The sequence below is a fragment of the Balaenoptera borealis genome (genome assembly GCF_965194805.1).
Source record: "Balaenoptera borealis genome assembly, chromosome: 9".
Classification (NCBI taxonomy): Eukaryota; Metazoa; Chordata; class Mammalia; order Artiodactyla; family Balaenopteridae; genus Balaenoptera; species Balaenoptera borealis.
Genome location: NC_138873.1, coordinates 29893989 through 29908018, shown reverse-complemented (window position 1 = coordinate 29908018; position 14030 = coordinate 29893989). Strand labels below are relative to the sequence as shown.

Here is a 14030-nt window from a genome sequence, read left to right as displayed (position 1 = left end):
AATATCTTAAAAAGGAAAAAGAAAACAAAGATATAAAAAACGTTGTCAAAAACATTAGCAAGGGCTTCCCTGGTGGCGCAGTGGTTGAGAATCTGCCTGCCAATGCAGGGGACACGGGTTCAAGCCCTGGTCTGGGAAGATCCCACATGCCACGGAGCAACTAAACCCGTGAGCCACAACTACTGAGCCTGCGCGTCTGGAGCCTGTGCTCCGCAACAAGAGAGGCCGCGATAGTGAGAGGCCCACGCACCGCGATGAAGAGTGACCCCCACTCGCCGCAACTGGAGAAAGCCCTCGCACAGAAACAAAGACCCAACACAGCCAAAAATAAATAAATACATTAAAAAAAAAAAAAAACATTAGCAAGATGTCTCTATTTAGGGGAATAGGATCAATTCTTAAGATTATTTTTAAAGTGTTGTTTGTGTGAATTCATAAATCTGCACTTGAATGGAAGGAAATCTAAAGCTAAAGATTTTCATATTTAACCCTGGTGGATTTATTCTTTCCTCGTTCAGTGAGAACGTGTACAGTAGAGTCAGCAATCTGAATTTAACTGCAATGGATTCTACCAAGTCAACATTATGCTCATTAAGTATTTAGTTCTTAGTTTAGAATTGCACATTCCATTTTCCTTTTTGTTGTTTTAATATTATCTATCTTGTGACACCCAGAATTGCAAAGATACATGTTCAAAAGTATAAAGAGACCTATACATACATAGGTAGCTATCTCTTATAGTTTATAGTGCACATTTGTGAGAAAAAAAATCATTTTAACACTTATCTGTCATATTTATACCGAGTATCATGTCAATCTAGTCTCGTTTCCAGGCTTAAGAGGGGACCAACTTTCATATGAACTGTAACATGATATGTTAAGGCATCTTATGGTTCCTTTTGTGGTATTTTAAGTACTGTATTACTTTTGATATAGTCCCTGGTGGGTAGTAATGAAAAAACATACTGTTAGAAAGAGTTTGAAATTTTCCTGAATACTTTATACAGTATATATGGAGTTTATGGCAGGTGACAAAAGACTATGGCATAACTAAGGAGAAAATGTACTCCAGAATTTTAAAAGCTCATGTGGCTTGACATTTGATTTAATACATATATACTGTATGTGAATAATTATGCTTTGTTTCCCTGAGTCGTTACTAAGTTGCTTTTTAAATATTTTCAACCTTGCAATGAACTCTCAAATAATTTGAACCCTATTGTGACAGTTGTAGTTGATGAAGAGTTATAGCCTATAGGATTTTTTACCTTTAAAACATAATTCCTCCCCAGAGTGTAATTTCATATAACCTCCCTCCCCCAAACCTGGGTCCTGGAAGGCTCCTGCATTAAAGGCCAGAAATCAAGTAAGATCTTGCCATGACAGTCCAATACTAGAGGGGTAGAATAATTTCCACTTCAGGTTTTCGGTTGTGGGTTTGTTTTTATTAACCCTCTAATCCTACTATTATGAGCGTCTTATGTGTTTTTTTTTTGTTTACAGTTGCAGTTAATAACAGAATATTCAATTGTATCTTTATACTTTGTCCATGAATAGCAGTTAAAGAAGGGTTATGGCAATTTTCCTTTGGACCGAAGTAGATGCAGTAGAGTTCTCGTGCACTTTTATAATAAGTAAGTGGTACCTTGGGCTTTTGGAAACCTATACTTGGTGTTGCAGGGAGAAGCTCGAGTAAGCAATGATAAAAACATCAAAGAGGGATATAATAAGAAAAGGGAGGAGTAAAGAAACTTCCCTAACTCCATGAAAAGAATTTCAGAAATGTGTGAATTATAGAGCCACAAGATTTTTTTTTCTAAGGAAGAATGACACATTATAACAATAGTTCTATTAGATTATTTAGTAATTAGATTTTCACAAAGTCTGTCTCCAAAACTTTAATTTTTTGACAACTATTTGGCAAAATGGTATTTTATTTTTTTGAAAAACCTCTCAAATTTGTATGAGCATATTAAAACAGAGATATCTTTTTTTTTTAAACATCTTTATTGAAGTATAATTGCTTTACAATGGTGTTTTAGTTTCTGCTTTATAACAAAGTGAATCAGTTATACATATACGTATGTTCCCATACAGAGATATCTTTTTTAAAACTCTGTGTGATGACCTTTGTGTTCCAAAGATACTTTTTTCATGCACTGAGTTTTTAGAAGTCAAGAACTGAATTGTAACATACCTAAAAAATGTAAAATAAGTCTCGTTGAGAAATGTGGAGACCTTTTCATAGAAGCCAGTTTAGATAGTGTAAATTTGTATGGAAGAATAGCAGAATAGCAATTCTATGCTGATCTTCTCAACATAAATTATATTTACTTGGCTGCACAAATAATCATAGTTATCACATTAAAGGGTACCTCCTGTGGTAAATTCTAAAGTGGTATTAACTTGCAAATATTATATTTAGAAAGTGAACATATATTTTCTTTCACTACTCTAAGTAAATAAACATTAGAATAACTTTCGGCAAAAGCCTCTATTGCAAAAAATACATGTTTACTTGAGTATGCCAAGTGTTATTATTTTGACTCAATTTTAAAATTAATTCATATACCTACTTTTATATTTTCTTAGTTATATTACTGTGTGCTTTCTGAAGTAAAATAGAAGGGGACATCATTTAATTCATATTTATTTAATGCTGTTAATTAGAGAACAGGATGTTCAGGGGGAAGCACATCAAACTCTGAGCTTGGTTCAACTAATTGAAAAATTAAATGTGTTAAAAAGGTCATCTAATGGAGATGTAGGAATTGAGAGGATAATTTACATTTCTAGAATAAAGCTGGAATAATTATAAGGAAAACTTTTAAATTCCATTAACATAATTTAAAATTCAAATATGACCAAATTCTAAGTATTAGAAAATATGAAAAAAATGGCACATAACAATCTATACCTCTGTCTCTTTTTTATTACTAAATTAGAACCTAATGGTAACTAAAGTTAGGTACCATTCTGCTTTATCAGCAATTATTTATAATAATTTATCTAACCCAGTCATAAAATACATTTTATAAAGTGTGTACTAATACAAGACTCTAGGCATTGATACACTACAGTATTTGTATAAATATTATTTACCGAGTCATGCACATTTTGTACTATTCACACTTGAAATATAATCAAAGCTGACAATTATTGTTAACATTAATTTTGTATCACTTTCTGTATTCCAAAGAGTATTGCATGCAATAACCTACAATATTATTTGTATTGGAGGAACGAACTTTATTTTTATATCTATATTTTATCCATTGTTTTCCTTAAACAGTAATGCATTCAAATCTATTTTTTATTAGATTCTCTACAGAGTTCAGTGAAGAAATAAAAATTGTCTTACATACCACCCACAAAAATATGTATAAGTTATTCATTACATCAGCAAATTTTCATTTATAAAGTTTTTATCTTGGATTTATAGTTTCAGAATTGATCTTTTATTAACACTGTATAGTACGTTCTAAGGCCTAATCGTTAAAGTTCACTTCAAAACAAAATAAAGTTACGAAAGAGGTCTTTTTAAAATGTCTTCTTCCATTATTCCATCCTTTACGTTTTTTATTTATTTATTTTGGCTGATTTGGGTCTTCGTTGCTGCATGCGGGCTTTTCTCTCGTTGCAGCGAGCAGGTGCTACTCTTTGTTGCAGTGCGCAGGCTTCTCATTGCAGTGGCTTCTCTTGTTGCAGAGCACGGGCTCTAGGCACGCGGGTTTCAGTAGTTGTGGCACGTGGGCTCAGTAGTTGTGGCTCACAGGCTCTAGAGCACAGGCTCAGTAGTTGTGGTGAACGGGCTTAGTTGCTCTGCAGCATGTGGGATCTTCCCGGACCAGGGCTTGAACCCATGTCCCCTGCATTGGCAGGCGGACTCTTAGCCACTGCGCCACCAGGGAAGTCCTACATTTTTTTATTATTGTTAATGTTTCAGGATTTATAAACAGCAAGATTAAGTACAAAATAATTGGGATAATTGGTTCCAGCTTTTTTAGAAGATGGTGGATGGGATAAAAGAAACTGGTTTTTCTTTGCAATTTTTTTTACAAGTTAATTCTGTTTTCCCTCAAAAGACTGTAAGCCTCTCAAAGTACCTAGTGTTATAAAATGTGAAAAATTTTAAGTTGATTTTTATACTTGAATATAATTGTCATAATGCAAAACATTCTAGAGATTATATTTTATACATATATTTTCCAGACATTGGAAATATTCATTATTCTCAATACCAGATCCCACATTCTTTATAATTGTTTAAATAGTACAATTTATATTACTCATGCACATAACAGCCTAAAAAATTTGAAGAGTGAATGGTTTTGTGAAATAAGAACATCAGATTTTTATAAGTGGCTAGCTAATGTAATATTGTTGACCAGTCTTTTCTAACCCCTTATTCTGCTTCATTTTCTCTTGGCAATCGTTGCTGCTGACTTTATATTCATTGCTTATCTGCTTACATTTTTATTTTATAGCTCCTCCACTAGAATGCATGATCCATGCAGGCAGGTTTTTGTTCGTCTAAGTCAGCGCTGTTAACAGAAATACAGTCCAAGCCACTTGTGATCTTAGCTTTGTTAGACAAGTAAAAAGAAGTGATTATAACCCAGTACACCTAAATATCATTTTATTTATGAGTATAAAAAATATTGAGATATTTTCCCTTTTTTGCATACTAAGTCTTTGAAATCCCATGTGCCTTTTACATTTCCAGCACATCTCAGTTTAGACTTAACCACATTTCAAGTTCTAAATAGCCACAGTGTGGCTAGTGGCTACTTTGCTGGACTGTTCGGGTCTAGTTCATCGCCGTGCCTAGAAGGGTGCTTCGTATACCCCAAGGCATTCAGTAAAGCCTTGTTGAACGAGTGGATCCTGATACCTCAGGCATATGACAACAGCAAAGGCAACAAAATGGACGTTGTTTTGTGCATTAGACCATCTTTGCACTTGTTAGGGTGTTGGTGGTGATGGCAGGCACTAGAGGTATTTGGATAATTTCTTCAAAACTCCATTTCACTTTGCTGATGGACTTTACATGTTACTAGTGCTTGGTTAAAAAAAAAAAGATTACTTCAGTAGTCTAATTTAAAAGGTTTATTTGATGGTTAATATATTGCAAGAAGTAACTAGTAGCATCAAAAATTGTTCCACAGAATGTTAGTTTCAACTCTTAATTTTAAAACAACCTGATAAAAGCAACTGGCAAATCTAGCATCGGAGAGAAAGGCTTGCTGTGGACCATTCAGTTCTAATTCTGTCCCTGTTAGTGCTAGCTGTGCAACATTGCCAAGTTGTTTAAGGCTCTCTGAGCCTTGGTTTTCTCATTTGTAGGAGGATTTCATCCATCACTCCCGTCTTCATAGATGAAGTGATATTACATATATGTAGTCCTGTACAATGAGTGGAAAAGAATACTTAATAAATGGCAGCAATTATCATTATTATATATATTAAAAATTGAACTTTTAAATATTAAGGTGTTTTGATCTTCATTTTAAAAAGATTAGTTTATATGTTTATGAATTTTAGATTTTTAACATTTACTCGTTAAAATGCCCTCAGAGATCAGGATTTAAAATTTACTACATAATTGCTTGCAGATTAATCTTTCTAGTTCTCAGCATCATCGTCTGTGAATTGGGATAAAAAGTAGTATCTACCTAAGCATGTGCCTGGCATATGATAAACACTCCAATATTTTAGCTGTTGTTCATTCATCCAAAAATTTCAGTGTTTGATGTTTGTATCTTCATTACATACTAATAGTTATTTTCTTGAAATAAACTCAATTCTTTTTCATCTTGCTCTGATTTTTGCATGTACTTTTATAACATTAAGTAGGGTTAAAATTCACATTTTTGCCACCAATTAAATACATTTAACATTACTTGTCTTTTTTCTCTTGGCATATTTTTGGCTCATTTCCTTGTGTGTCTTATGAAAACTAAGATTTGGATTTAAATTATGGGCATGAAATTCTGCCTCGTTTCTTGGCCTGCTTGTTTGAGCTTTATTCAAAACAAATTCAAAACTAAATTAGCGGTCATTAAAGACAAAATTCTACGTATTTTGTAAGAATAGTCTTCCTGTAATAGTGTGTATATTTCAGCAGTCACTGTTTAATGAAGTATTGATCTCTCAAATGGGACAGTGTGTTTAAATTTAGGTAAAACTGTCCATTTGGCTTCTAATTCTGTGATCAAGACACTGTGAACATACAAGTTTCTTTATTTAAAATTTTTATTTATTATTTTTTATTGTAGTAGAGTTGATTTACAATGGTGTGCCGATCTCTACTGTACAGCAAAGTGACTCATTTATACACATATACATTTTTTTATATTCTCGTCCAGTATGGTTTATCACAGGATATTGAATATAGTTCCCTGTGCTATACAGTAGGACCTTGTTGGTTATCCATTCTAAATGTAATAGTTTGCATCTACTAACCCCAAACTCCCAGTCCATCCCATTCCCTCCCCCCACCCCCTTGGCAACCACACGTCTGTTCTCTATGTCTATGAGTTTGTTTCTGTTTTGTAGATAGGTTCATTTGTGCCATATTTTAGTGATATAAGTGATATCATATGGTATTTGTCTTTCTTTCTGACTCACTTCACTAAGTATGATAATCTCTAGTTGCATCTATGTTGCTGCAAATGGCATTATTTCATTCTTTTTTATGGCTGAGTAGTATTCCATTGTGTGTGTGCATGCGTGTTTGTGTGTGTATACACACACCACATCTTCCTTATCCATTCATCTGTCAATGGGATAAGTTGTTTCCATGTTTTGGCTATTGTGAACAGTGCTACTATGAACATAGGGGTGCATGTATCTTTCTGAATTATAGTTTCATCTGGGTATATTCCCAGGAGTGGGATTGCTGGATCATATGGTAATTCTATTTTTAGTTTTCTGCGGAACCTCCATACTGTTTTCCATAGTGACTGTACCAACTTACATTCTCACCAACCGTGTAAAAGGGTTTTCTTTTCTCCACACCCTCTCCAGCATTTGTTATCTGTAGACTTTTTTAATGATGGCCATTCTGACTAGTGTGAGGTAGTACCTCATTGTAGCTTTGATTTGCATTTCTCTAATAATTAGTGATGTTGAGCATCTTTTCATGTGCCTACTGGCCATCTGTATGTCTTCTTTGGAGAAATGTCTATTAAGGTCTTCTGCCCATTTTTCGATTGGGCTGTTTGTTTTTTTGTTGTTGAGTTGTATGAGCTGTTTGTATATTTTGGAGATTAAGCCCTTGTCTCTCACATCATTTGCAAATATTTTCTCCCATTCTATAGGTTGTCTTTTCATCAGGTAGGATAATTCTTACCTGTTCTCCTTTTTGGAAGGCAGAATAGAACATGATGATTGGAGCTTGCATGACTCGTGATTAACATCTCTGCATAATCAGGACTTGCAAAACAAGTTTCTTAATGACCATCTAAATTTTCTCCATCAATTCAGAGGAAAGATAGGGTTTTGAAGTATTTTAAAGAAGTCATAAGTTAACTTTTTTTTTTTGATCTTTGGTATTACCAAAGTTTTTTCAAGGACAGATTAAAAGGTCACATCATATTCTACTTTATACTTTGTTTCAATCAATAACAATATTCTGTCAATTCTGTCTTAGAAGTATCTATCAGAAACATCCTCTCAACTCTCCCCATGGCTCCTGTCTTAATTCAGGTCTTCACCATCTCTCACCGATGGATTGAATGATTCACTTAGTGAACTAGTATTTGGGAACTCTCTTAATCCATTTGGGCTGCTATAACAAAATACTACAGGTAGTTTATAAACAACCGAAATTTATTTCTTGCCATTCTGGAGGCTGGGAAGTGCAAGATGGAGGCTCCAGCATGGTTGTATGTGGTGAGAGCCCACCTCCTGGTTCAGAGCCAGTGACTTTTTCTGTGTCCTCACATGGTAGAAGGGCTAGGGAGCTCTGTGGGTCTCATTCGTAAGAGCATTAATCCCATTTGTAGAGCCTTCATTTTCATGATCTAAGCACCTCCCAAAGGCCCCACTTCCTAATTCTGGGGGTTGAGGATTGTACATATGAATTCTGAAGGGGTACAAACATTCAGACCATAGCAAGGAGCATCTATTCAAGGCTAGGGATTAGTGATATACAAGATCAATGCCATGTCTTCTTTCATGGAATGTATACTTTCTCTCTTGCTGCATTAGGCTCTTATCTGTCTCTCAGTCCTCAACCTGTCCCCTTCCACACTACCTCCTGCAGCATCTCTACCCAGTCTGTTTCTTAAAATCCTTCATTGGTCTTCATTGTCCAAAGATTAAATTCCAAATTCTTTACCATTTATAAGGTCTTCATAATATGGTTCCTCTGACAAACCCCATGATGTTGAAGTACCTACTTTTTTCTAGATTTCGTCTTTGAAGCCTATGTCCTTTAAGACTTAGCTCAGAAGTCACTTGCCTCTGAACAAGTAGATTGTCCTCTGGACATCGACCTCACTGTATAGACCTCTCCTATAGTAGTCATGGTATCCTAAATATTATTCTTCCCTCATTCGACCATGAACAAATTAATAAAACCCCTAAAAAGAATTACTTTGAAGAATGCAAATTTCTAACAATATCTAAAAGAATATCTATATCTACTTCAATCTTTCATCATATTCTTATTAAGCATAAGCTATGAATCTGGGACTGTGCAAACTAGATAGTAAGTAATCAATAGATGTGTTCTCTGGCATTACAATTACTACTTTAAGAATAAATTAAAATAATAAGAACTTTCTGGTTAGTTATTTGGAGAAAGATGTTTTGTAAAGCCATTGGTATTAAAGATTTTTTAAAATCTTTGTTTTCTAAACCATAGAAAGCTTGTCTCATTCTGACTCTTGCTCGGAAGTATCTGTCTAGTTTGCTTGTGTGATCTGGAGCTTCTTTAGTCAGTCCCAAAGTCAAGCTATCATAGTCTTTCAGAAAGTGACATTCACTTTGAGGTGATTTCTACATATTCATTGGGCAGTTCATATAGTTTCTGGTGATGAATCATAGGAAAGAACCAGTGGGAAAGAAGGGTTTTATTATCATGTCCTTCCCTTTTAATTCTTATTTTTCTTGGGATTTTTAATAGACTTTTGTGGGTTTCATAGTGAATTTTATGCTTACATTTTAAGAAAAGTTTTCCTTTTCCCTTTTCTTTTTTTTTAAACTAATTACTCAAAAATATTTCTTCACCCTTCCATCTTTTGGTGCTAAGTTTCATATTAAGAGCATAGAAGATGTTACATAATAGGACAGAGATAATAATTTCTTTGCTAATCAGTTTTATTTTCATACTGTATGAATGTATGCACAGGATGCAAAAAAGAGTATAGTTAATCAAGCAAATACTTGATTTCCCCGTTTGTAAAATGTCTAGGCTTAGAACTGAAAGCAAAAACATGGATTTTTGAAAGTGTAAGGATCTTTTTTTTTGTATTTGTATTTTTAAGTCAGAAGAGGAAAGAGTTACCTTGTGAGCTGGAAAGACAATGCTGTATCTTTAACATTTAAAACTTACTCTTAAGTAGTGCCGTTTGTATCACAGTTTACACTTATGTAGTATACTCACGGTGTATATTCAGTAGACTTATTCTCACTTCCAAGCTACATATTAGAAGTTAAAGTGCCTTGGATTCTGTAGGTCGCATGAATAGACCATGGCAATGTAAACACCCAGAGCGTATGACAATGGACTTGTTAATGTATACTGTTTACACTCCATATTAACTAAGGAATTTTTGAAACGGAATTTACTTTGCATATAATGTACCATTAAGACCATAATAATCAGACATAGTTATCTGTGCTTGAAGTTAAATTGTGAAAGGCAATGGATGTGTGCTTTACCTTATTTTAGAGGATGTATCACACTTTTTTGTCCAGAAATGGAGAGCGTGTCCTAAAAGTAAAAGTTATTTTCATTCTTTACCTTTTGTGGGTTAAAAACCACAAAGTTGAAATACAGTCTGCAAAGTATACTCTAAATATATATGAGAAGTCTGTGAGCAATGCCGAAACTTAATTGATATGCTGAGAAATATATAAAACATACAGCCACTGGATTGAGAAAATGAAAATTAATATATGAATGTTTTAGCTAGCACTGTGCTTTGCCCCCAGAACCTGGTGTTTATTATTGTGCGCTTTAGTAGGAGACAGAAGCAGTATCAACTGGAAAAACATTTCTTAGTGAATTGAGAGCAGTATGACTTTCCAGTTCCTAAGTGGGAAACCTGGTTCTTTGGTTTCTTTGTTCCCAGTTAAGCTAGTCCCAAGCTATTTTAGCTGAACACTTTACATACTAATGGAGTCTAGGGAAGTGCCTTTGGCAGCTGTTCATAGGATAATAATGAAATACACTATTTAATACAGCATGCTACCGCTGTAAAATGTGGGGAGTATTTTATAGAGATCTTGGTGAGCAGAGCTGTAGCCACTTTAACAAGTGTGTGAACCTGAATGAGGAAGTTGTATTTTCATATGAGACTAACTAGTACTCTTTTCTTACAGGTAAAGAAAACGTGCACAGAATCAGATGTTCCAGAACCCCAGAATTCCAGGTACAGTAAAATAGAGGCCAAGACTTCACTAAGAAAAATTGCAATTTTGGAGAACTAATAAGACATTAGACTCCAGATACAACTGTGTTTTAAAACATTGAGTTGAAGAACTTATCTGTATGGAAATTACACATTAGACTGGCTAGGATGCCATTAATCATAATATTAATAAAAAGGACACTGATTGAAGTCAACTTTAAAGAACAATAGTGGGAACATTTCTAGGAACACTTGAAAATATATTCCCTTAGCATTCATTATTTTAAGTTCACCCTCATTTTTCTTTCTAATCTCTTCTTATAACGTATTCACATTTGAAATTTTGCCAGAAACTGAATGCCTCTTAAATCTGTGTTTACCAAAAATCTACCTTTTTTTTTTAATCAAACATTGCTAGATTTTGAGAATGCCGTCAAAGAGAAAAGATAAAAATTAACTTGGCATTCTCTTTATGGTTATATAGAGCTTGAAGAAATGATGAATTAAAGTGGTCAGGCCACTACATACAGGAATTTAGCCCCATTTAGTTGTTTATGGTTGGACCAGATGCCTAACAGACATTTTTAGGTCTATATGTTTTCACTGTTTTTATTTCAAAATTTTAAATGGGTAAGTAAAAGTATTTTAAATATCATAACAATAGTAAATGCATATCCTTCATATGATATAAATGATATAATTTAACTTCTTGCATTAAGAAATTTGTGTTTAACGATGAGATGGGTGTTAGTTTATTTTGTCCTACTTGCTGCAGCTTATGATGTATGTAGTGAGTCTCTTGGTATCGTAAAACAATACAGAGCTAGGTAAAATGTTAATGACCACCATGTTTTCCTTTTGGAAAGCAAGTATATGTTATATACAGTCCATTCACAGTTTGAGTAAATCTTCCTTTGTTTTATGTAATATGATATTCTTATAATTAATTCCTATATATATTATAGTGAAATGATTGTGTGTGGTCTTTTCTTTTGGATCATCAAAAGTATATAATATGATATAGGATTTTTCACGTATGATCTTTGTCTTTTACGATTAGATATCAAAATAGAACCAAATAGTTTTAGCTTATTGGAGCTTTAGGAAATGGATGAACCATTACATTTTTCCTACAAAGCAAAGGAATTCCAGGATGCGTGGAGAGGGGAGACTCAAGCTCTATTCCTTGTGGACATTTCCTTCCTGACCATTTTGCTGACCTCTATGAGAAACCCACCTATGACTTATAGTTTAACTAATTAGATAATCTTTGCAAGTAGCTGGTCTTGAGGGTTAGTAGGGAAAACAGAACATATAATTATATTTTTTATTAATATTGTATATCAAAATGTTTTACTCTTTAGGCTGCTCAGGATTTTTGGACAGATAGTGTTGTGCTTGAACAAATTTTAAACAAGCAGAAAGCCACCAAAGTGATTCAGTGTTTTCAATTTATATCAATAAGTTAGAAAAGAAAGAGAGAATTCAGATCTCAATGTATCTAAACCTGGAATTAGATCATTCTCATTTATCTAGCAAATCCCAGCCCATATGGCCTTAAAAGTGCAATTTTATTTTTAAGGTAAATAACAGTTGTTTTTAAAAGATTGTTTTAAATATATTTTGTTATATATTATTATTATATAATAGAAACTAATTGGAAAGTGTCTTGACTTCTTGGAAACTACTAGTTGGTTGCCATGGATTAGCTGCTTCTAAAAGTTTCCTAATCTGCAATATATGGGTAAAATTAGGCAAATCAATTTCTAAGGATTCTAAAGCTTTGTGATATAAAAAACAAACACATAAAGCAACCTTGTTTATAAAAACCGGAGATGGAAAGGCCTTCAAGAAAACTTAGAATCATTTATTGATTCAGTGTTGCCCAGACATTTTGATAGTGTCTGGTCCCTTCTCCTAACTTCTGGGGCAAATGACAACCTCTACACCCTCATAGTGTCAGTAACAAAAAGAGGTGGCTATTCTTGGATTCTCTATTTATTCACAGATATTAGGTCTGGGAGTGGCAAAATAGCATTAAGTCAGTACAGTGATGGAACACCAAGAAGAGAATAAAGATACGCTAAAGAACATCTTGCACAAAAAGGATACAATAACTTACTGAATAGTCAACGAATCAAGGGATGCCAAAATTAATAATTATTATATGCATGTACTGAGGTTCAGTTTTTATAAACAACCAGAAAAAACATGAAGATGCCTTTATTATAGATACTGGGCAGCATTACTTTAGCATATACATGTATGGGTACATTCTTTTCTGCTCATTAAGAACCACAAACATTCATGTATTCTCTCTCTCTCCCCCATGCCTCCCTCCTTCCCTCCCCTCTGTGTGTGTGTATATGTATGTGGGGGGGTGCCGGGGAGAGAGAGAGAAAGAGAAAGAGAGTTAAGGCCTGGGGCTAGGTAATTCTATTCTAAACAAATCTATAGTAAAGAACTGAGCTCAAAATGAAATACGGTATCAGCATAAAATGCATGGGAGCTGGAGACCCACTGCCTTATAAAATGCTCCCTCACTTGGAAACTAAAGCTAATATCATTCATTTATTTAGCTAGCTTTATAGTATGTTGGTTTTGGATTTGAAAAGATTAGAATAAATGCAGATGGAAAGTGTTTTTACAGTAGGGAAGTAATTAAATTGGGCGTGGAAACTTTGCCAGGGAAATTTTTGGAGTGACATGTGTATCAGCGAATTCTTTGTCTTGCTTGGCCTTAATTCCTCTTTTGGAAAGAGATGCTTGGCCCGCAGATGTGACTGATAGATTAGAAAAAAGAGAATTTACAAACCCATAGAATATAAGGAAGGTAAAATATCTTCTTAGAAATAATATTATGTGTATATACTGAAAGTCAGACGTTAGGGACAGTATTCTCTCAATTTCTTAAGACTGTATTGAACTTGATGTCATATGGAAAGGGATAGAATGTGCTTCATGGAAAAACTGACATTCCTTAAATGTACTTTTTTTTTTTTTTTAACTTTCCTCTGTGTCGTAACCATGTTGAGAATGTAGTGTTGTTGGCCTTTGTTCCTAAAACCCATGTTAACCTTTAAATGGGTACATGAGAAAACTAAAATTTATATTTCTCATGCTTTACCTTTCCCTCAACTTAAGTCTATTACTAGACAGACGATCTTAAAATGAAATCTGAGTTATCATTTTTATGTTGATTTTTTTCTATATTCATGGTGACTTTATTTGTGTAGATTTGTGTCTAACATGAGCCATCCCTGAAAATACATGGTTTTTGTTTAATTTAAAATAATAGATATCTCCTGGAGTGAAGTTAGAAGTTTCTATGAGTCTCACTTTTTTTCTTTAACTCTTCTACTTTTCATTTATGATATGAGGTGAGGAAATAATTTATCTCATTCTTTAATTGCATTCTTGGCAAATATCTTAGAGTGCCTATATGTT

At 33.9% G+C, this 14030-nt stretch overlaps 1 protein-coding gene across 14 annotated transcripts in view; it reads left to right on the top strand.

The window, feature by feature from the left end:
- EYA4 (EYA transcriptional coactivator and phosphatase 4) overlaps window positions 1-14030 on the top strand; it is a 258904-nt gene that overhangs the window by 121608 nt on the left and 123266 nt on the right. For all 14 annotated transcript variants that reach the window (XM_082405702.1, XM_082405705.1, XM_082405700.1 and 11 more), the window contains one exon: window positions 10555-10604. In XM_082405702.1, the coding sequence (XP_082261828.1) occupies window positions 10555-10604 (50 nt within the window). The remainder of the gene's footprint in view (window positions 1-10554; window positions 10605-14030) is intronic.